At 35.6% G+C, this 23,427-nt stretch overlaps 1 protein-coding gene across 2 annotated transcripts in view; it reads left to right on the forward strand.

Moving 5' to 3' along the window:
- LOC123861521 (signal recognition particle subunit SRP54) overlaps positions 1-23,427 on the forward strand; it is a 68,938-nt gene that overhangs the window by 2,655 nt on the left and 42,856 nt on the right. For both annotated transcript variants that reach the window (XM_054513670.2, XM_045900705.3), the window contains exons 2-8: positions 8,918-9,028; positions 12,660-12,751; positions 13,690-13,774; positions 17,248-17,352; positions 18,843-18,909; positions 18,990-19,047; positions 22,308-22,458. In XM_054513670.2, the coding sequence (XP_054369645.1) occupies positions 8,951-9,028; positions 12,660-12,751; positions 13,690-13,774; positions 17,248-17,352; positions 18,843-18,909; positions 18,990-19,047; positions 22,308-22,458 (636 nt within the window). In that variant the 5' untranslated portion in view covers positions 8,918-8,950. The remainder of the gene's footprint in view (positions 1-8,917; positions 9,029-12,659; positions 12,752-13,689; positions 13,775-17,247; positions 17,353-18,842; positions 18,910-18,989; positions 19,048-22,307; positions 22,459-23,427) is intronic.

The following is a 23,427-nucleotide window of genomic DNA, read 5'->3' on the forward strand; positions in this document are numbered from 1 at the left end:
AGTTATTACCCCTTGTTGCTAATTGAATTGTTGGTATACCTTTTCTACTATCAAACTATGAAATGTTGCACTGTTTTTTTTTTAATATTAAAGGGAGTTTTAAAATTTGGAAACAGATTATTTTAATGAAGAGAGAATTTCCTGATACTTCTTGCATAGTTAAATATAACCTTTGGTGCAGAATTAAAGCAGTTAAGTCAGTGGTGGTATGATGTATAATTGATCTTTTGAAGTCAACAGAGGAGTCTTGTCTGTGTTAAGTTGATGTAATTTATTGATTTGGAGTTAGAACTTTTCTCATGCTGGTATGATTCATGGAACACATAGTAGATATTGAATGAATGAATAACTAAATGAATTCAAGTGGCAATTCCATCTCAATCCCCAGTATAATATCACCGTATTTCTCACAAGGAGCACTGTGAAAAATAAATTTCCCTTTGATTTAAAAAATAATAGTCTTAGTCATTACCAAAAATTTGGAAATTACAAAAAGATGTAAATAAAAAAATAAAGATGACTAGTTGTTCATCATCCGGAAATGACAAATGTTACTATTTTCTAACAGTTTTACTGAGACAAAATTCACACGTCCTACAGTTCACCTAAAGTGTACAATTCAGTAGTTTTTAGTGTATTTACAGAGTTGTGCAAGCATCACCACAATCAATTTTAGAACATTTTTATCACTCCATGAAAAAACTCCATGCTCATTAGTAGTCACTCCTCATTTTCCCCCAACTCCTGAGCCCTAAGCAACTATTAATCCACTTTCTGTCTCTATAGATTTACTTTTGGACATTTCATATAAATGGAATCACAGAGTATGTGGCTCTTTTGTCACTGGTTTCTTTCATGTAGCATAATGTTTTCAGTATTCATTCATGTTGTAGCATGTATCAGTGCTTCATTCCTTTTTATTATCAAATATTCCATTTTATGGATATTTGTGGATGTGTGTGTCTTACTTTCTCTTGGATGTACCTCCAAATGGAATTGCTGGGTCATATACAGTAACTCTATGTTTAACATTTTGAGGAATTGCCAAACTATTTCCAAAGGACTATACCATTTATATTCTTACCAGCAGTGTGTGAGGGTTCTGATTTCTCCACATTCTTAACCACATTAGTTATGTCTTTTTGACTATAGCCATTCTAGTGTGCGAGAAGTAGTATCTGGTTGTGCCTTTGATCTGTATTTCCCTGGAGGCTAATGTTATTTTTTGATATTTGTTTATAGACAAAAATGGATTATACAATATATGCAGCTATGTATTCTGCCTTTGCATTTAAGCATATTTTTAGCATTAGCAAGCGTGTTTACAAAAGAATTTCCCTCATTACTGCTTCCTTTTTCACTCCCCCCAAACCATAATTCTTGTGAAAACTTGCCTAAATTATATGCAAAGAAAACAAAGTCTATAGGAACGTATACCAAATTGTTATTGGTGGTTATCCAGGGGACAAGAGGCTGTAAGATTAGGGGAATTATATTTTCTACCTTTAGTACTTCTGTAGCGTTTGAATTTTTACAATGAACGTCTATCTTCCTGTAATCACAAAACATAAGTTATTATGAATTATTTCTTTGGAGGACTAAGATTCAGAATGAAAAAGTATTCATAAATTTAAAAGTCATAATTAACATTATATTGTTATTCAAATAGAATAATTTTAGCAAATAAGATGCGTATAGGCCACTTGGTTAGATAAATTTACTTTTCTGATATCCTAGAATATGAATACATATACTACACAGGATTTAAATATATATAGATATATTTAGTATTATAGTGAGGAAAGCAAGTATTGGTTTGGGCTATTTGAATAGCTTCTGGAAAGGTATATAATGTAGAATTGAATTTTCAATTCTACATTAGTAGTAGTAAATACTACTACTAATATATTAATTTAGTTTTTTAGTCTAATATTGATCCAATAAATTAGTCACTGACTAGGGCTTAGAAGAACTTTTTTACAGGAATTTTCATTGTAATAGGATTTGAAATCTCCAGTCGTTAGGATCTGTTTATATAATCTCAGACCAGGTAAGGTTCTGGCAGGAATATTTATAATTGTTTATGTAGAGGAAAGTGGCTGTTTGAACACTCCAGCTGCTGTTGAACAATAGAATTACAGGTACGTGTAATTGGCACTAAAGATTCCTGGGGTGGTTCCTAGGTAATGGGACGGGAACTTTAGTAGGGTTTAAGAAAAGTTCCTGTTTACTTACACTTCAGATAGCACTATAGGGAGAGCCAGTTGGTATCATTCAAGAAAGCAAGGAAGTTAATATACTAGGCACTTGCAGACAGTTTTATATTTATTGTCTCATTTAACCCTCACAAAATCCCTTCAGGGTCACTACCTTGACAATGGTATTATCTCCATTTTGTAGGTGAGGAAAGTGAGGCTCAGAGAGATTAAGTAACTTACCCAAAGTAACACAGCCAGAATGTAACAGAGCTGGGATTTGAATCCAAGTCTGTCAGACTCCAAAGCCCAATGCTCTTTCCAGTACTTCACACTGCAGTGGGTATGTATGATACTTGGCCTTGTGCTTGCCTTATCAGGGCACCCTAGACTTGGGCTTGTTTCCATCACCTCACTATCCAACTCCTCTTAGATTCCTGTTAGAACATGTGACTCGGACAAAGCTCAGTCCTTATACATCCTGATTGCAGTGGTCCTGATCAATTCTTTCTGGACATTGCAATGATTCTTCCATGAAGAGGAGTGTGCATTTTTGCTTTCAAAATATGATTTCCTCTCTTGAATATAGCAACAAAATTTGTCCTGGAGTTTGCCAGCAGGGATATTCAACACTGTTTTTTAAAGCATCATTCATACTATCGGACCTAAGACTGTGTAGCCAGGGGACTGTGGAAAGTCATTTTGCTTTTTTTTTTTTTGTAGGGAACACCATTCCCTAACCTGCTTATATCATAAAATTGTTGTGAGGGTGGAATGAGATAATAGATGTTAAACTGTATGAAGTACTATACAGTAATTTACTCTTAAACTTTTCCAACAGCCCCATCTAAGTAGAGATTCCTCTTTTATGAAATTCTAATATATACTGATTTACTTCTATAAACCTTTTTAGTTGAACAAGAGAATTTTGAGTGAGTGTGCTTGAGTTGTAAATTACTCCAATTTGAGATAAAGGGTTAGCTAGTAACATTAAAAAAGATGTTCTGTATTTTAGTATGCATATTAGATCAAGGTGAAGTTAATTTTTAAGAAGCTTGTTGGAAGGGGTGCTTGGGTGGCTCAGTCTGTTAAGTGGCTGCCTTCGGCTCAGGTCAATCCCAGGGTCCTGGGTTCGAGCTCCACATCAGGCTCCCTGCTCAGCGGAGAGCCTGCTTCTCCCTCTCTCACTCCCCCTGCTTGTGTTCCTGCTCTCGCTATCTCTCTGTCAAATAAATAAATAAAATCTTAAAAAAAAAAAGAATCTTGTTGGAAATTCCTTTTTTAGGGAAATTCTAAAAAGTTGTAATAAGTAATGGCAAATGGATATTAATTGTACAATATCAATTACCTAGGTCATTGACTTTCTTTTGATTTCATTGGTTTATATTAGAGGTCTTTTTTTTAACTCTTCCAATTTTTTTTATTAACATATAATGTATTATTTGTTTCAGGGGTACAGGTCTGTGATTCATCCGTCTTACACAATACACAGCGCTCACCACAACACATACCCTCCCCAGTGTCCATCACCCAGCCACCCAGTTCCCCCAACCCCCTCCCCTACAGCAACCCTCAGTTTGTTTCCTATAGTTAAGAGTTTCTTATGGTTTGTCTCCCTCTCTGGTTTTGTCTTGTTACACATTTTTCCCTCTCTTCCGCCATGATCCTCTGCCTTGTTTCTTAAATTCCGCATATCAGTGAGATCATATGATAATTGTATTTCTCTGATTGACTTATTTCCCTTAGTATAGTCCCTCTAGTTCCATTCACGTCATTGCAAATGGCAAGATTTCATTTTTTTGATGGCTACGTAATATTCCATTGAATATATATACCACATCTTTATCCATTCATGTGTCGATGGATATCTGGGGTCTTTCCGTAGTTTGGCTATTGTGGACATTGCTGCTATAAACATTGGGGTGCAGGTGCCCCTTCAGGTCACTACATTTGTATCTTTGGGGTAAATACCTAGTAGTGCAATTGCTGGGTCATAGGGTAGCTCTATTTTCAACTTTCTGAGGAACCTCCATACTGTTTTCCAGAGTGGCTGTATATTAGTGGTCTTAAAAGAGATCTTTATAAGGCCTTTCATGACTTTGGGTCCCTAGTCTTGCTTTATTCCTAAAGTCTTTAATACATTCATTCATAAAGTTCATTTTTAATAAGGGTTCAATATATAACTCTGAGGGTACATAAAGCAGTGAGTTCATAGGAGAGAGCAAAAGAGGCAAAAGTCCCTGTCTGCATGCAGCTTACATTTCAGTTGGGGTATATTATAGACCACAAATAGTATAAGTAAATCATGTTATTTGGTAATGGGACAATGAGAAAAAATAAAGGAAAGGGGAATTGTGATTTTAAACAAGTGATTAGGGAAGGCCTTATTGAGAAACTGCATCTAGACATCAATCTGAAGGAGATGAGGCAGGGAGCTGTCTTCCCCTTGTCAGCCAGGGAGAGATCATGCCAGCCAGTACAAAGGCCCTGAGGTAGAAATATGCAGCATCAACAGTAAGGAGGTCAATGTGATTAAAATGGAGTGTGTGTATTTGAGAGTGCCTTAAAGTCCATTTTGTATTTTGAGGACTTTACTTCTGCCTGAAATAGGAAATCATTGAGGTTTTTTTTTTTTTTAAAGATTTTATTTATTCATTTGAGGCACAGAGATACAGAGGGAGAGAGAGAGAAGGCATGAGCAGGGAGAGAGGCAGAGGGAAAGGGAGAAGCAGGCTCCCCGCCGAGCCAGGAGCCCGATGCGGGGCTTGATCCCAGGACCCTGGGATCATGATCTGAGCTGAAGGCAGACGCTTAACCCTCTGAGCCACCCAGGCGCCCCGTTATTGAGGTTTTGAGGAGAATTCTAATACCAGAGTTTTCAGGAACACATCCTTGGAAATTGCACAGATAATACTGTATAAATAAAAGGTATTATTAGATATCATTATTCCTCTACTGAAATGTAAGTTTTTATAATCAAGTAAATAATTTTAAAGATTTTATTTATTTATTTGAGACAGAGAGAATGAGAGGGAGGAGGGTCAGAGGGAGAAGCAGACTCCCTGCCGAGCAGGGAGCCCGATGCGGGACTCGATCCTGGGACTCCAGGATCATGACCTGAGCCGAAGGCAGTTGCTTAACCAACTGAGCCACCCAGGCGCCCTAATCAAGTAAATAATTTTAAAATGTGCTGCCAATAAGTACTTACATGAGGAAAAATGTATTAGAAAACTTCACAGAAGTTTTTTTAGTTTAAAAGATCAGTCTACAGGGCGCCTGGGTGGCTCAGATGGTTAAGTGTCTGCCTTCGGCTCAGGTCATGATCCCAGGGTCCTGGGATCGAGCCCCGCATCGGGCTCCCTGCTCAGCGGGGAGCCTGCTTCTTCCTCTCCCTCTGCCTCTTCCCCTGCTCATGCTCTCTCTCTCTGTATCTCTATCTCAAATGAATAAATAAAATCTTAAAAAAAAAAGATCAGTCTACATGGGAAGATAAGTTTATATTTAAGAGTTAAGCTTTTTAAAATGGAGGATGAGGGCCGCCTGGGTGGCTCAGTCGGTTAAGCATCTGCCTTCGGCTCAGGTCATGATCCCAGGGTCCTGGGATCGAGTCCCGCATCGGTCTCCCTGCTCTGCGGGGAGCCTGCTTCTCCCTCTCCTGCTTCTCTGCCTACTTGTGTTCTCTCTCTATCTCTCTTGTAAATAAATAAATAAAATCTTTAAAAAAAAGTAAAAAAATAAAATGGAGGATGATGTGTTTATGACATCATCTCTAAAAAAGTAAATTGTGGTGTCATAATTAGGATTATATCACTCTCGGTAACACAGTGGTAAAGGAGATGAACTGAAACATCTGACTCTTATTTTTTACCTCAGGAATATTTACTTAAGCAATAATAATTTAGTATAATGAGTATGGGATAAGAAACAGAAAGTGCTTGATCTTGTCTATGAAGTAGTTGGTCTTTCAGGTGAAGTAACCATGTAACTGTAAACAATTTACGGTAAGCACATTTTTTTCAATTCCATCAAGTGTTGGTAGTAATTTTTTAGGTTCTAAATTACCTAGTTTTACCTGAGTGGAAGTGTAGTGTTTTTTTTTTTTTTTTTTTTTTTTAAAGATTTTATTTATTTATTTGACAGAGAGATTGAGAGCACAAGTAGGCAGAGAGGCAGGCAGAGGGAGAGGGAGAAGCAGGCTCTCCGCCGAACAGGGAGCCCGATGCGGGGCTAGATCCCAGGACTCTGGGATCATGACCTGAGCCGAAGGCAGCCGTTTAACCGACTGAGCCACCCAGGCGCCTCTGTAGTGTTTAATTTAGAGCTCAACCTGGAACATCTCTTTGCCAGTGATAGGTCCTTGAGTGCATTTCCTTTCCTGCTTCTTTTGACTCCCCTCATCTCCTTGTTCTCTATGTTGAATGAGTCAGCAATTTTGTCCTTCTGTTTCTCTCTTTTTTTTTTTTAAAGATTTTATTTATTTATTTGACAGAGAGAGACACAGCGAGAGAGGGAACACAAGCAGGGGGAGTGGGAGAGAGAGAAGCAGGCTTCCCGCAGAGCAGGGAGCCTGATGCGGGGCTGGATCCCAGGACCCTGGGATCATGACCTGAGCCGAAGGCAGATGCTTAACGACTGAGCCACCCAGGCGCCCCTGTTTCTCTTATTTTTAATCTCATATACTCTCTTTATAGGAATCTAGTCTAAATTATCTTGGTTGATAGATTAGATTAACTTGGAAGAGTTAACTAAAATCATTGAACACTGAGCTTTTCTGCCGATTCTGCTTCTACCAGACAATTGATACTTAACTTGGTTTCAGAGCTCTTTACAACCTGTATTTCCTTTTAATTAGATAACCCGCTGTTCTGACTAGAATATTTATTTAGTGTCTCCCAAATAATACAGACTTAATAATCTCTAAGTCCACACATAATGCATATGTAATGTATAGTATGTCCCAAGCTTTTCTATGTCTCCATTTTTGCTCTTGCCTATCCTCTTCCAGTTCCTTTTTGTCTTCTTCTCTGCCTAGCCACGTTCTACTTATATTTCAGGATCAAATTCATATTCAAGTTTCTCTGTAAAGCTTGTTCTATCTATTTGAGCCTGTTTTTTCTTCCTTTGAATTTTTTTTTAAAGATTTTTTTTTTTTTTTTTTAATTTGACAGAGAGAATGAGAGAGAGAGCACATGAGAGGGGGAGGGTCAGAGGGAGAAGCAGACTCCCTGCCGAGCAGGGAGCCCGATGCGGGACTCGATCCAGGGACGCCAGGATCATGACCTGAGCCGAAGGCAGTCGCTTAACCAACTGAGCCACCCAGGCGCCCCTCTTCCTTTGAATTTTTAAGGAAATAATTATTGACAGTTGATCATAAAGTTTTATTGCTAGCTTTGAACTAGTTCTTTACTGGTATTAGTCAAGGGTCTCCACAGAAACAGAACAATAGAATGTGTGTGTGTATATACATATACACATATATAAAAAGAACTTTATTATAAGGAATTGGCTCATGTGATCATGGAGGCTGACAGGTCCCAAGATCCTCCAGCTTGGCAAGTTGGAGACCCAGGAGAGCTGATCGAGTGGTGTAGTTCCATTTCAAAGGCTGGCAGGCTTGAGACCCAGGAAGAGCTGATGTTTCATTTGAGCCTGAAGGTAGGAAAAAGCCGATGTCCCAGTTTGAAGAAAGTCAGGCAAAAGGAATTCTCCTAATATTTATTTTGCTGCACATTCATGTGTCTTGTCTTGCCAGTTAGTAGATAATCAGCTTGAGGCCAGGGACTACCTGTCCTATTTGCTTGCTTACCACCCATGAGTCCTTGCATGGTATAAGGACTTAGGTGTAGTAGGTGCATCTGCATACTTTATAAAACCATAACATTTTAGAGCTGGAAAGGGCCTTTGAGGTTATCTTGTTATAGAGTTGGGGAATCAAGAAGAGCTTTAAAATAGGAAAGTTAGGGGCATCTGGGTGGCTCAGTCGGTTAAGCGGCTGCCTTTGGCTCAGGTCATGATCCCAGGATCCTGGGATTGAGCCCCGCATCGGGCTCCTTGCTCAGCAGAGAGCCTGCTTCTCCCTTTCCCTCTGCCTGCCGCTCTGCCTACTTGTGCTATCTCTCTGTCAAATAAATAAAAAATTTAAAAAAATTTTTTTAAAATAAAATAAAATAGGAAAGTTAGTAATATACCCCTTTCCTTGGGTCTTAGAAAAAAAAATAAGATGAGCTAATGTAATGTGTGTGAAAAGTGAGGTGTCTTATTAATTAAACCTTTTTTTTTCCTTTGGCTTAGAGCATGAATCAAGGTAGTTTACAGAGTCCTTTAATGTGGTAAATTGGACAATAGTTCTGGGTGGAGATTTCACATTTTTCCTTCTCTTATTCATATTCACATGTATGTCCAAAATGTCCATATTCACATGTATGTCCAGAGTTGAGATTATATCATTTCCTCAAAACATATTATCTGATATGTTAAATTTGCTGATTTGTATAGACTATTCCAATTAGGTATTCAAACGTAAGGCATCATAATCAAGGGGTAGCTTTAGCTTTTGGGCATACCTATATTGAGGCTGCAGGTTGAGGCTATGGAAATTGAAGTTATAGAATCTAAACATTAAAGTACTTTAATTTGAACTAAATACTCTTCTTTAGAAGTCTTCAGTTATGGGAACTGGTATTATTTTTCACATGTTTTTATTTAATGTTTTTCCTTCTTAGATTTTCTTGTAATCACATCTTAAAACCTTCAAGATGGTACTAGCAGACCTTGGAAGAAAAATAACATCAGCATTACGCTCATTGAGCAATGCCACCATTATCAATGAAGAGGTATGTATAATGTGTGAAATATATATGATTGTACATCATTACTAACATCAGGGAGATGAATTATTAGTAACCTCTATGTTTATATTTGTTTTAATGTAGATTTAATAACTGTAGATAAAAATTTAAAACTGGATACACTAGATGGTGTTTTTTATTGAGTTGACCATCTTACTATTTAACTTTCTATAAAGAATTATAAAAAGGAAACAAAAAACCCCCAAATCTTAACTAACATGTAAAAATGACATTTTTTTGTTTTGAAAATGGCTTAGATCAGGAGAGATAAGCCCAAAACTTCAGTGTCCTGCTTCTTTCTTCTTGGGTAGGCATATGCGCATCTCACCTTTCTCTCCACTTTTATTTAGCATTCTCATAAAAGGCTAGTATTTTCATATTGTCTACTTTGCTTTTCTCTGAAATCCTCACTCAGTTTTTGTTTATTTTAGATTTTGTAAGCTGACTCCTTATATGGTATCTGAAATACTCTTTCTCTTGGCTTTCTTGTTTTAAGTTTAAAATATTTCTTTCTCAGGCAACCCTCTCAGGTCCCCTCCCTCCTTGGGAGCTTTGTACTATCACTTTGCTATCACTCAATAAACCTTTGCTGCCCACCAAAAAAAAAAAAAATATATGTCATTTCCCCCCCCATATCTGGTATCTTAATGATTTATCAATTGAAGAAGATGAGAACCCACAAGTATACTTTATATTTTGTGGTACCAATGGGAGAGTACTGAATTTGGTTTAGAAGACCTTGTTTAGCAACCTACTTAGTAGCTTGTGATAGAAATTTGGGCAAGTCAACTTCAGATTCCTTAATGTATAAAATGAGAAGACAGTATTTCCCTTACAGGATGGTTTTAAGGATCAAATGAAATAATAGATAAAAAGTACTTTCTAGGGGCACCTGGGTGGCTCAGTCAGTTAAGCATTGGACTCTTGATTTCAGCTCAGGTCATGATGTTGGGTTTGTGAGATCGAGCCCCAAGTTAGGGTCTATGCTGGGATTGGGGCCTGCTTGGGATTCTCTCTCTCCCTCTGCCCCTCCCCACTCCTCTCTCTCCCTCTCTCTCTAAGGAAAAAAAAAAAGTGCTTTCTAACTTGGAGGTTTGAAAAGAAAAAATTTTTTTGAACTTAAAAAAAAAATTTATCCAGTGTAGTTAATATAAGTGCTCTATTAGTTTCGGGTTTACAATACAGTGATTCACCAGTTCTGTACATTACTCAGTGCTCACTGAAAAAAAATCTAATGCAGAATTTGCTACCAATACTTTAATAAGCTAATGGATTTAAATAATTTTGGGACCATCTTTGAGTTTAGCTAGTACAGCCTCTCAGTTAACAGCAACAGAAAGTCAGTTCCACATGTTTATTTATCCAAAAAGCCAGGATTAGTATCTTTTTTCTAATTCCTCATCCAGGGCTTTTTCTAATAATTATTATTAAATGATAAATCATAACTTAAACCATTGTGTAGTCTTTAGGATTCAGAATAAATAAAACAATAGCCGTTCAAACAGTTTTCCCCTTTGTGTAACCCTTACGCTGTTTATGTTTATAGTAGAGAAAAAAGAAGCCAGGGAGAAGAGCTTGGTGGGAAGTAGGGTAACAGCTGTTGCTTGAATTGGCAACTTCTCTGCTCTTAGTACTGTGCTGCTAGGGAATTAACAAGAAGAAATCCCTCTAATGAAAGATCAGTTCCATTTTTTATCAGACTCCTTTAATGAGAGAGAGATCTGATAAGCCTCTGTAGGATGTATGAAGTGAGTTGAAGATGGGAATTATTCAAGAAATATTCCAGGGCCTTTTTTTTTTTTTTTAAGATTTTATTTTTGGGGTGCCTGGGTGGCTTGGTCGGTTAAGGGTCTGTCTTTGGCTCAGGTCGTGATCCCAGTGTCCTGGGATTGAGCCCCATGTCGTTGGGCTCCCTACTCAGTGGGAAGCTTGCTTCTCCCTCCTCTGCCCCTCCCCCTGCTTGTGCTCTCTCTCTCTCTCTCTCTCAACTAAATAAATAAAAATCTTAAAAAAAAAAAATTTTATTTTTGAATAATCTCTACACCCAGCGTGGGGCTCGAACTCATAACTCCGAGATCAGGAGTCATATGCTATAACTGACTGAGCCAGCCAGGTGCCCCAGGGCCTGCATTTTTGCAGACTTTTTGCTGGCACCAGGGATATAGCAGTGACAAAACAGACTAAAATTCCTGCCCTCATGGAGCTTACAGTTTAGTGTGTAAACACGTACTTACCTGAGCAACAAAAGCCTCATCTTTTTTTAAGACTTTATATTTATGACCTTTTAACCACAGTACCTTGTAACTCAGCAAATATGTGATGATAGTGAGTTATTAATGGAGGATAGTTTTCTTTTCAACTTTGTTCCTCTGCTGTGAGTGGAAATAGTAAGACTGCTAGGTCAGACCAGGTCATTTTCTTTTGTTGCATTTTCTTCCTGGTAATCCAATTAAGCAGATATTGTGAATATAAAGTGTGTATCAGCAACAGAAGGTGTTCAATGGCAACATCGATTGTGTAGTAACTTTCTTTGGCTTGCATATTGTCTTTACTATTGTTACTGTAATATAGGAATAAAATTGTGATAATTACTACTTGGTTGAATAAAACTAAATAGAATATCTTTTTTTTTTTAAATTATTACAGCATTTTACTTGCCAGTAATTAACATTAATTACATTTACATAGAATTTTTTTTTTCCATGTGCCAAATGATTTACTTTTTATTTTCTTATTGAAGTATAATTGACATATATATAACATTATATTAGTTTCAGGTATACAACATAATGATTTGATATTTGTATATATTGTAAATGATCACAGTAAGTCTAGTTAACATCCATCACCATGCATAGTTACAGAAATTTTTTTCTTCTGATGAGAACTTTTAAGATTTACTCTCAGAAACTTCAAAAATATAAAATAGAGTATTATTAACTATAGTTACCACATATACATTACATCCCCATGACTTATTTTTGTAACTGGAAGCTTGTACCTTTTGACCATCTTTCTTTCTTTCTTTTTTTTTTTAAATGAACATATAATGTATTATTTGTTTCAGGGGTAAAGGTCTGTGATTCATCAGTCTTATACAACACCCAGTGCTCACCACAACACATACCCTCCCCAATGTCCATCACCCAGCCACCCCATCCCTCCCACCCCCCACCACTCCGGGCAACCCTCAGTTTGTTTCCTGAGATTAAGAGTCTCTTATGGTTTGTCTCCCTCTCTGGTTTCGTCGTGTTTCATTTTTTCCTCTTCCCTGATGATCCTCTGCTTTGTCCCTTAAATTCTGCGTATCAGTGAGATCATATAATTGCCTTTCTCTGATTGACTTCTTTCGCTTAGCATAATACCCTCTAGTTCCATCCACATTGTTGCAAATGGCAAGATTTCAACTAAATGGAATATCTTATTTTGACAAAATGATTACACATCTGCTAAGATTACCTCTCTGAGGCTAATTGAAAACTTTTTTTTTTCTCTAACAGTGTAGTATTGTTTTTATTAAGCTATGATAGTATATGATGACTGATCAGCCATTGTTTTTATACAATTGAAATGACACACTGGGAATGTTCAATTTTTATGTATTATTTATTTGCAGGTACTAAATGCTATGCTAAAAGAAGTATGTACAGCATTATTGGAAGCAGATGTTAATATTAAACTAGTGAAGCAACTAAGAGAAAATGTTAAGTAAGTTAAATTAATCAGGTAAAAACCAGGCAAACTAAATTGAGTTTACTGAGATGAAGAGCTAACTAGAAAAGTCTGCTATATCATGAAACGTTTCTGCTATACAGCATTTGGAAAGAATAGAACTCATATGTTTCAAGATTGCATCGATAGTGTGTTTCCATAATGATGTTTCAAAGAATAAACTACATGTGGCTTTCATTTAATTATGGATTTCTTTCCATTTTACTACTCCTTTATTTGGATAGATTCAATCATGCACAGTATAGTATTTTAATATAAAAGCCTTTTAACAGTTCTTCATAGAAAAGTGGTGCCATTTTATCCTCTTCAGGCTTAAGATGACATTAATCAGCCTCCTTCATTATTGGAGAATTGTATTCGTTCTTGTTCTCCTTTTGGTTTTTCTTTCCGGATCTGAATGAAGGAGTAATGTGTGTTGTCTCAGTTATTGTGTTCTTTGGGAGAGGCACCGACTGGGGCAGGGCACATAGAATACAGGCCCCTCAATTAACTGTTTGAATCCTAGCCCTTGTCATATTCAGGCCATTTCTCCTTTTCATATTGTTAGACTGGGTAGTAAATGTAGAACTACTAGCATTTAAACATTTAGAACTAGAGAAAGCAATCCTATTTTCTGCTGTATGTAAAAATGTATAAAATATATATGCTGTAAAAATAAATAAAATTAATACTTTGCAGTGATATGAGTTCAAAAGAAAGCCTTGAAAAACTAACCCCAGTCTGGTATCTAATATTTCATGGTAAATTCTTTATGATATAGACTTAGGAATCTATAGTAATTATATACATGCTAATCAGAAGACTATTAATGTGAATGATTGAGTATTTTTACATTTTTTTGGAGCAGAAACTTTTTTTCAGAGTGTCTTAACTGACTTTTCTCTCTCCTACCCACAAAAACCATCATCTTGAAGGTCTGCTATTGATCTTGAAGAGATGGCATCTGGTCTTAACAAAAGAAAAATGATTCAGCACGCTGTATTTAAAGAACTTGTGAAGGTAAAAGTATATCAGGACTGTGCTATGGTTCTCCGTAGAGTCCAGTGGGTAAAAATACATTAGCACTGCAAACAGGAATACTATTTCAGAATACTTTTTAATGTTTTTATAGAATATTCATCTCTATTAAAAATATTAATTGAAGGATTATTAACTTTTCTAAAGGGGCCTATTTTTATTATAGACTTTTCTGAATACAAAGTTCTGAGTATAGATATGAAAGGCTAGTACTGTTCCTGCAAAAATTCCCAAAGCCAGGTTATGAAAAGTAAAACTTCACTACAGATTAATTGATGGAAGGGCCTCTCTTGAGTTTATCCTCTTTAATATCAGGTTTTGCCTATTGAAGGTCCTACTTTTGTACGGAAAGTCACTCTTGAGAAGTGTTCTTTCCTGAACTGTTCATTGTGTCCAGAATTCCCTTTGAAAAGACCAGATATCCTGACTCTTGCCTAGATTTTATTTTGCAAGTAGTAAATATAGCCTATTGCCTTGTATCACCTTAGAACTGATATTACTGCTGTGGTCATGAAAATTATGGTGAAAATCTTAGAGCTTTAAAAAATATGTATGGGTCCAATGGTAGGGGGGGAAGGAAGGAACTAAAAAAAATTTTTGTAGAGGAACAGATGTCTGCTAGTGGTCTTCTAGTATTTTTCCATTTATTGTGTGACTAGTTTCATTTACTCCTTTGGTCTCAGCAGAGCTGGATTGGTACTTTGAAAAAGTCTCGTATCTCAGATGGTTATATCATTCCATGTAGTCTTGTAGACTAATTAATAAAAAAAAGAAATTCAGACCTAAAAGAGGTCAGAGAATTTTCCAGTCATACTTCTCAGTTTGCAGTTGAGAAAAATGAGACAGCTAGTTAGTGGCAGACACAGGTCTGATCTCCAAACTCCTGTAGGACTCCTCACGTTATTTCCAGTTTGCTTTTCATATGTCCCCTGAGGTCAGTGCAGGGTGAGTGAAAATTTCTGTTTTTAGGGTTTGGCATCTGTATTCAATTCTGGTGCATTAACTGCTTTGTTAAGAAGTATTTATTGAGTACCAACTTTATTCTAGGCAATATGTCAGATGCTGCTGATAGAGATAATTTAGACTGGTCCCTATACTCAGAAGCTTATTGTCTAGAGCAGTGATGTACAAGGCAATAATAATACTAAGACATTATTTGCCTTTTTTTGCCTTTTTTATTGTTTGATATTTGCAGCAGTAGTGCAAAAGCAGTGGTGGGTAAAATTCCCTAGCATGAGTCAAGGCAGTAGTAGCAAACTATACTAGTAGTCATTGTACTCTTTACTAGTACACACTTGCGGGGGGGCGGGGTGGGAAGCCTGTTTTACTTAAGAATGCCCTTGATGGAGCAGTAGAAGTTATTAGTTGTATTAAATCTTAACCCCTGAGTATACACATCTTTGTACGATTTTGTGGGATGAAATGAGAAGTATACAGAAAGCTCTTTTGCTGCATACTGAAATTTGATGGTTGTCTTGAGGAAGGTGATTATTTGATTGCAAGCTGAGCTAGCTGCTTTCATAAAACACCATTTTTATGTCAACAAACAACAGACAGATAATCTGTGGTAATTCAGACTTGAGTAAGATTTTCAAGTAAAGTGAGCCTGTCACTTTAAGGCAAATAAGTAACAATATTGTGGCCAGTGATAAAATTGAGCTTTCCAGTGAAAACTAAAAACTTGTATCTCCACCATGAGTTTGACAGGATCCCAATACATTTCTGATGAGATCAGTAATGATATAATAATTTTTTTTGATGTTGTGTAGTGAAATGTGTCAGTGACTAATATATGATGTTATGCAATCATGCACCAGCATAAGATGCATTCAAAGTGCAAGATAGAATAACAGATTTTAATGTAATGGAGTATGAAGTTTATATGGTTTCAGATTCTACATTGCAACTCACCTTAAAAACTACTATAATTATAAAGGAGTCCTGACACTGAAAAGTACTGCTGTTCTAGGGCACAGGAGGAATAGAAATTAGATTTATAAAATAATTAGTCACTAAAACACATATGTTCCAAATTTAGGTTCATAGAGAGCTGAGTGCTTCTGCTGTGAGATATGGAGACCGGAGGTGAATATAGGGTAGTGTGAGTGTCTGAAAAGATCTAGGAGGAGGGAGAGTGGATTTACGTTTAAGATAGATTGTGCCTATTTCAGAAGTTTCCTTAAGGCTAGGCCTGTGCCTGGAAAAGAGATAACAAAATGTGTTCTCTTTTCCTCCCTTTGTTACCACATGGCTTTCCTTGAAATTCAGGTATAATACGGACTATGTGATCTTTATGGTATTGTTTCACATGGGCTTTGCAAACTTTGTCTTAAGGACTAGATAGTTTAGGCCTGTGGGCCATATGATTTCTGTCACAGCTACCCCGCTCTGCTGTTGTAGCACAAAACAGTAAATGAATGGGTTTGGTGATGTTCCATAAAAACTTTATTCACACATAGTTTGCCGGTCTCCGATCTAGGGCATTAACTGCAATTATGGCTTTATTATCATGTGGAGGTACATGCTTCCAGCTCTAAACAACTGACTTGCAAAGGAATTGTTTTTTAAAATGAACTTTAAAAAGGCCTCATGCTTATCAGTTTGGGGGCTATCCATATATGAACCTTAATTTCCCACTGACTCATGAAATTGGTGATTATTTTTTACTAGCCCTCTAAATATAGTAACTTCATAGAACAGTAGGTTTTTGGCCTTGGAGGATTTGACATCTGACTGATCTGGAAAATCTTTCACATATAATTTGTAATTTTGCTCATACATATGCATTTATTAAACTCAACATGAAGATAAGTGTCGTCCCAATATGGCAGCTACTAGCCCCATGTAGTTATTGAGCAGTTGTAATTTGGTTAGTCCACATTGAGATGTGCTATAAGTTTGAAAAAGATGCCAAATTTGAAGACCTCATATGAGAAAAGGGAATATAAAATATCTCATTAATTTTTAAATATAGGTTACATGTTGAAATGATGGCATTTTAATATATTGGGTTAAATAAAGTATTAAAGTTAATATCACTTATTTTCACTTTCTTTAATGTCACTACTAGCAATTTAAAAGTTCATATGCGGCCTGCACATATATTTTTATATTTCTGCAGTGCTGATGTAGATTGCTCCTTTGGCTCAAACTTGGTCTCACTGTTCACACTCCTGCTTATTCTAAAAAAGTCTTGAGAGCCTTTCTCTGAATTAGTTTGGGAGTATAGGCTTGCTTATGACTTTGCAATGCATTATTTTATATTCTTAAATTTCACTATGTGTGTACTAAGGGAAATAGTAAATGTGTATTAGAATGGTAGGATTATTGTTGCCTTTTATACTAAAATGTCTTTAAATTATTTTTACAATTTAGAAGTTGTGGAGAGAGGAGTTTTGGGTGTAAGCATATGTTAACCTGATTTTATTTTTATTTTATTTTTGGTACCCTTGTAGCTTGTAGACCCTGGAGTTAAAGCATGGACACCCACTAAAGGAAAACAGAATGTGATCATGTTTGTTGGATTGCAAGGGAGTGGTAAAACAACAACATGTTCAAAGGTAAATTATACATGGGGCACCTGGGTGGCTCAATTGGTTAAGCGACTTGCCTTCAGCTCAGGTCATGATCCTGTAGTCCCAAGAACGAGTCCCGCATAGGACTCCTTGCTCAGTGGGGAGTCTGCTTCTCCTCTGACCCTTCGCCCTCTCATGCTCTCTCAAATAAATAAAAAAATAAAAAAGGTAAATTAGTCTTAAAAAAAAAAGCCCTGGAGAAGATATGTTTGTATAAATCAAGTTTTATGTTAAAACCAGGCTAGTTTTGTTGCTTTACAATTTTGTGTTACTCAATATATCTATTATGTTTTTGTAATAGCTTTTTGTACGATAAGAAAGAATCCCAGAGTCTCCCTTGTGGTTGCTCTTTGTAAGAATGGTAGACTTTTATATAACTATGCTATTTCTTTTACCAAAGAGACTGTCCTATCTTTAAGGAAGTGAGGATATGATTTTTGGAGAAGAGAACATGGAAAGCTTACCTTATCTCCGAGGATTCAAGGCTCCCTTTTAACAGTGTCCCACCCAACATAATCTAGATCTTCATTTTACATATCCTTCTACTAATTTTTAATTCATTGCTTTCTCCAGAATTGGGTGCCTCAAGTTTGTTACCAGATTTTGTATCACAAGCCTCAATTATGTTATAATCTAGAAAAAAAAGAGAAAAGGATTATTTCTTAGAGGGCTATGTTATTGTTTTTACTTAACATTAATAGTAGTAACATTTTTCACTATGGTCATGTTTTGCTTGATCATTTTATATCCTTTGAATGTTACTGGATGGCAGTTAGAATTTAAACTTTTTAGCAAATTTGCTGTATTTAAAATGTAATAATAGGGGCACCTGGGTGGCTCAATCGGTTGAGTGCCCGACTCTGGATTTCTGCTCAGGGCATGATCTCAGGGTCATGAGATTGAGCCCCGTGTCAGGCTCTGCCTGTGTGTGACACCATAGACACACAATGGAATATTATTCAGCCATAAAAAGAATGAAATCTTGCCATTTGCTCCGACATGGATGGAATATTATGCTAAGTGAAATAAGTCAGAGGAAGACAAACACCCATATGATTTCACTCATATGTGGAATTTAAGAAACAAAATGAGCAAAGTTGCGGGGGGAGAGAGACACAAACCAAGAAACAGACTCTTAATTATAGAGAACAAACTCTGATGGTTACCAGAGGGGAGGTGGGTGGGGGAGGGGTTAAATAGGTGTTAGGGATTAAGGCGGGCACTTGCTGTGATGAGCACCAGGTGACGTATGGAAGTGTTGAATCACTATATTGTACCCCTGGAACTAGTGTAATACTATTTGTTAACTAACTGGAATTCACACAAAAACTTAAAACAGTGTAATAATACTACTTTCAGGAGAATATGAGCAGTTTTACTTTAATCTTTAAATAACAAGGGTAAACAGAAAAAAAATTATGTGTATAATAATTTGTAGTTATTGATACTGTATTTTTTAAATGTTCTTTTCCCAGTTAGCATATTATTACCAGAGGAAAGGTTGGAAGACCTGTTTGATATGTGCAGACACATTCAGAGCAGGTAATGTGTTGAAATTTGAAAACCATTCTCTGTAATTTTTATTTTCAAGTTTGAGGACTCATTAACTCTTTATCTTACAGGAGCTTTTGACCAACTAAAACAGAATGCTACCAAAGCAAGAATTCCATTCTATGGAAGGTAGGTTTCTGGTTTTTATTTTGATAACTCCCTCATGTGTCTCATCTTGTCTGAGTTTTTATTTTATGCTACCTGGTCACGTTTTAATATTTACTTAGAAGTTTAAATCTTCCTGGAACAAAGTGGGGGGTATAATTAATAAATTGTTATCTTTTATTATTATAACATGACTCTTCTGATCCAGCCTGATAGATCAGAGTAGACATTGTTTAGTTTATAATCTGCCTGTACTTATCATCCTGCCTTGTATGCTTTCTCACTTACTTCCCTATTCCTATTGTTTCTTTTAAGACCTATCTGAAGCATTCCTTGATTAAACACACTGGTGAATTCCATACTGTCTGTTTCTTCAATACATAATTTTAAAAAGTTTGTGTTTGATCATCCTAAAATAGTGTATAATTTATAATTATCTCAGATAGAGATTCTCATCATTGTGGTCTTTCATTTGATATAGTAGTTCAATTAGGAGTTTATACATGTTAGAATGATTAATGAAAAGAATCAAGTCTAGATTGAATTTAGGACTTTTTCAGGGGATAGCATTTTTCTTAACATTGTTAATATAATTGGTTTCTTAGAAAGGAAGTTAAAAGAAGCAAAAATTTGAGGTAATTTAATGAATGATATCATTTTGTTAGTCATTGCCTTCTACTTTTTGGCTGGCCAGAAATGCTAATGAACTTTGGCTTACCCTATATTCTTTATTTAAAATTTTTTTCTTTTAGTTTTTTTATGATTTCTAATAGGAATTTTATTTTTAGGATAAGAACTGTTTCTAATATAGATTTAAAAATCAAGGGATAAGAAAATATCAAGTGATAATAAACAGTTGTATCCCTAGGGTTCAAAATTTGTAAATAATTTAGCTGATAATTAACTATTGGCCAAAGCCAGAGCATTTTAAAACAGTATTCTCAATACCATTTATTAAATAATTTCTCCTTGCTTATGTAAATTTAAGAAACATACATGTATGGAGTAAAGTATTAGTGATCATTGTTTCCTCTGGGAGGACTGAAGGGAGTGGGACTGAGGAAGAATTTGAACTGTATCTCTGCTTTAAATTTACATATTAGCATCTATTTTAGGGGGTGGTATATACAGGACCATTTGTTATATTATCATTTGTTCTTTTTTTCTTTTTTTTAATCTGTATTGCTTAAAATTTTTAAAGAAGTGAAAGCACTAAACGGTTTCACTTCCCAGTTTTTAGCACGTCCACCTGTGCTTTTTTTCAGTGTCAGTACAAACGAAAACACAGATATAGATAGATAATTTTAAATTGAAATGGAGTCTACAGTGCTTTGTACTTTGCTGTGATAATGGTTATATGTAAATTTGTCAGAACTCATCAAAATGAACACTTAAAATAGTGCATCTTACTGTATATCAGTAGACCACTATAGAGTTGATTACAAATGGGATCTTATGACAAGATTGTGGTTACTCTTGGGAGGGAGTGTGGTGCTGGTTATGTTGTTTCTTGATCTGGGTGTGTTTGCTTTGTGAAAATCCACTGAGTTTACAATTTGTGCAACTTTTCTATATAAATGTATTGTACTTCAGTAACACATTTATAAAAAAATGGGATTAGAAGAATTCTAGAACAGACCATATACTGTTTAAGGTAATTCTTTTTTATGACATCATTGCAATTCCATTGTATACTTGTATATGATCATATTTCTTTGTACATTTATAAATTTTAATTGTTTTTTAGCATATTTAAAAATATCTGGTAATGGTAATCTCTTTTTTACCAACATTCTCTTGCCTATTCTCACTTGCTTATTTTCCTAGATTAAATTTTAAAATTCCTTATTAAGTTCCAAAATCTCCTTAAATTTTGGTTAGAACTACATTGAAACCAATTAACTTAGTGGAGAACTGACACCTTTACTATATTTGTATTGTTCAGTTTGAGAACTTTTATGTCATTTTTGCTTTAAAATTTATGTCCTTAAATATAGTAATTTTCTTCATTTAAATCTCACACATTTTCTTATTAAATGCCTTCCTATCTGATTATTATTGTTAATTTAGAGGGAAAACTTTTTTTAACATACGTCTTTTCATTTGACAGCATTGATCTGTATAAAAAGTTGCCACTTCTGGGGCACCTAGGTGGCTCAGTCGTTAAGGTGGCTAAGTCGTTAAGCCTGCCTTTGGCTCAGGTCATGATCCCAGGGTGCTGGGATCGAGCCCCGCTTTGGGCTCCTTGCTCTGCAGGAAGCCTGCTTCTCCCTCTCCCACTTCCCCTGCTTGTGTTCCCTCTCTCGCTGTGTCTCTCTCTGTCAAATAAATAAATAAAATCTTAAAAAAAAAAAGTTGCCACTTCTGAAAACAGTGCAGATTAAAATACGATCTCATTTCTTGATTTTAAAGTTAAAAGATTTTTGAGGATTATGAAAATGTGGTTAAATTAGGAATGAAATTAAACTTTTATGGAAGACATTTTCCTTTTAGAAACCAAAAGCTTACCCATTAAATGTAATAACATTCATATTGTAGGAGTCCCAGAAGAAGAGAGAGAAAAGGGGGCAGAAAATTTATTTGAGGAAATAATAGCTGAAAACTTTCCTAATCTGGGGAAGGAAACAGACATCCAAATCCTGGAGTCCCAGGGAACTCCCATCAAAATCAACAAAAAAGAAACCAAAAGCCTAAATTATCAGATCATTTGATCCAAATTCAAGCTGTAGGAGTATGTCATAACAATTTCAAAGAAACAACATTATGAACTCTTTATATTGACTATATTTTTAATACTAAGAAATTGGAAATACTTCAAATGACCAACAGTAGGGCATTTCTTTAATAAATGATAGTATAACCATATGATGGAATGTTATACAGCCTAAAAGTCATGTTTTACAAGAATATTTAGTGGTTTTATAAAATGCTTGCAAAAGGGTGTTAAACAGGAAAGCATGTGTGAAACATTCACTTAGTAAAGAAAATATAAAAAGTATTTGAGGGAAATACAATTCATTCAAGATAAGACATGCAGCAGAATCACATAGGATTTTGTAATTGGAAAACTGGATATTGCTTTATGCTGCTCTGGAAGTGGTTTGCTATCTTTATTTTTAATTTTTATCATTTTGTTTGCTGTTTTTAATATTAGATTTTTTCTTCTAAATTGAAATTGTGATCATTATGACTTTTTCTGAATAAAGGTACACTAACAATTGCAAATTAGTATTTGAAAGTTTTGTTCTGCAGTTGTTATTAAATCATTTGTCCTTGTTAAATAGCTATACAGAAATGGATCCTGTTATCATTGCCTCTGAAGGAGTGGAGAAATTCAAAAATGAAAATTTTGAAATTATTATTGTTGATACAAGTGGCCGCCATAAACAGGAAGACTCTTTGTTTGAAGAAATGCTTCAAGTTGCTAATGCTATAGTAAGTAACTTTCAATTTAACAACATTGTAAGGATTTTGGTTAATTTAATTACAACGCCTGATTGAGTTTAAGATCCATATAAATTATTTTTTGTCTGTATGCCAAGTAATTTATTTCTATTTTCAGTCTGTATATCTGTATGGTAAGGACTTAACCTTCTCTACACTAGATATGAAATTTTCATGAGTTAAGTATCAAAAAAAATTTCCTTTCTCAATCATCTTATTGTATATATAAGAAAAAAAAGAAAAATTTAGAATTAACTTTTAATATCTATTGATTTCTTTAAAAAAATGCTTTATTCAGCCTCTGTTACTAGGACAGTTTCTTTTTTTTTTTTTAAGGCTTTATTTATTTATTTGAGAGAGAGAGGAAATGAGGGAGAGAGAGAGAGAAGGAGCAGGGGGAGGGGCAGAAGGAGAGGGAGAAGCAGACTCCCAGCTGAGCAGGGAGCCTGACTCAGGCCCAGTCCCAGGACCCTGGGATAACGACCTGAGCTGAAGGCAGACGCTTAACCGACTGAGCCACCCAGGCGCCCCTCTACTGAATTTTCTTTCTGTAAATTATTTAAATTAAATTGGGACATTTACTTTAGATGAATTTTGAAGGATTTTCAAAATGAAGCATTTAAAAATATTAATGATCATTTGGTCTCTTTAAAATTGTGATGGAAATAATTTAGAGAAAAGAAGCACTTTCTAGATAATCTGTAGAATGTATTTTGCCCATGAGCCCATGTTTTGCCATTGAGGAGTTGGCAGTAATTCTTTAGCTAATGGTTAATGCTAGTAAGTTTCTTTTTCGCCATGACATTATTTTGACCTAGTTGAGCAGAACTAAGGGAAATAACCTGAACTGTTTTACTCATTTTGGTTTTAGTGCACACTCTTCAACTTTTTTCCTCTTACTTACTTTTAGTATTCCCTTTGCCTGGAATGTGATTCCTCCAGACCTTTGGATAACTTTTT

This window comes from Mirounga angustirostris, unplaced genomic scaffold (genome assembly GCF_029215605.1).
Source record: "Mirounga angustirostris isolate CCGP_5_RB_7025 unplaced genomic scaffold, mMirAng1.0.hap1 SCAF_9, whole genome shotgun sequence".
NCBI classification, from domain to species: Eukaryota; Metazoa; Chordata; class Mammalia; order Carnivora; family Phocidae; genus Mirounga; species Mirounga angustirostris.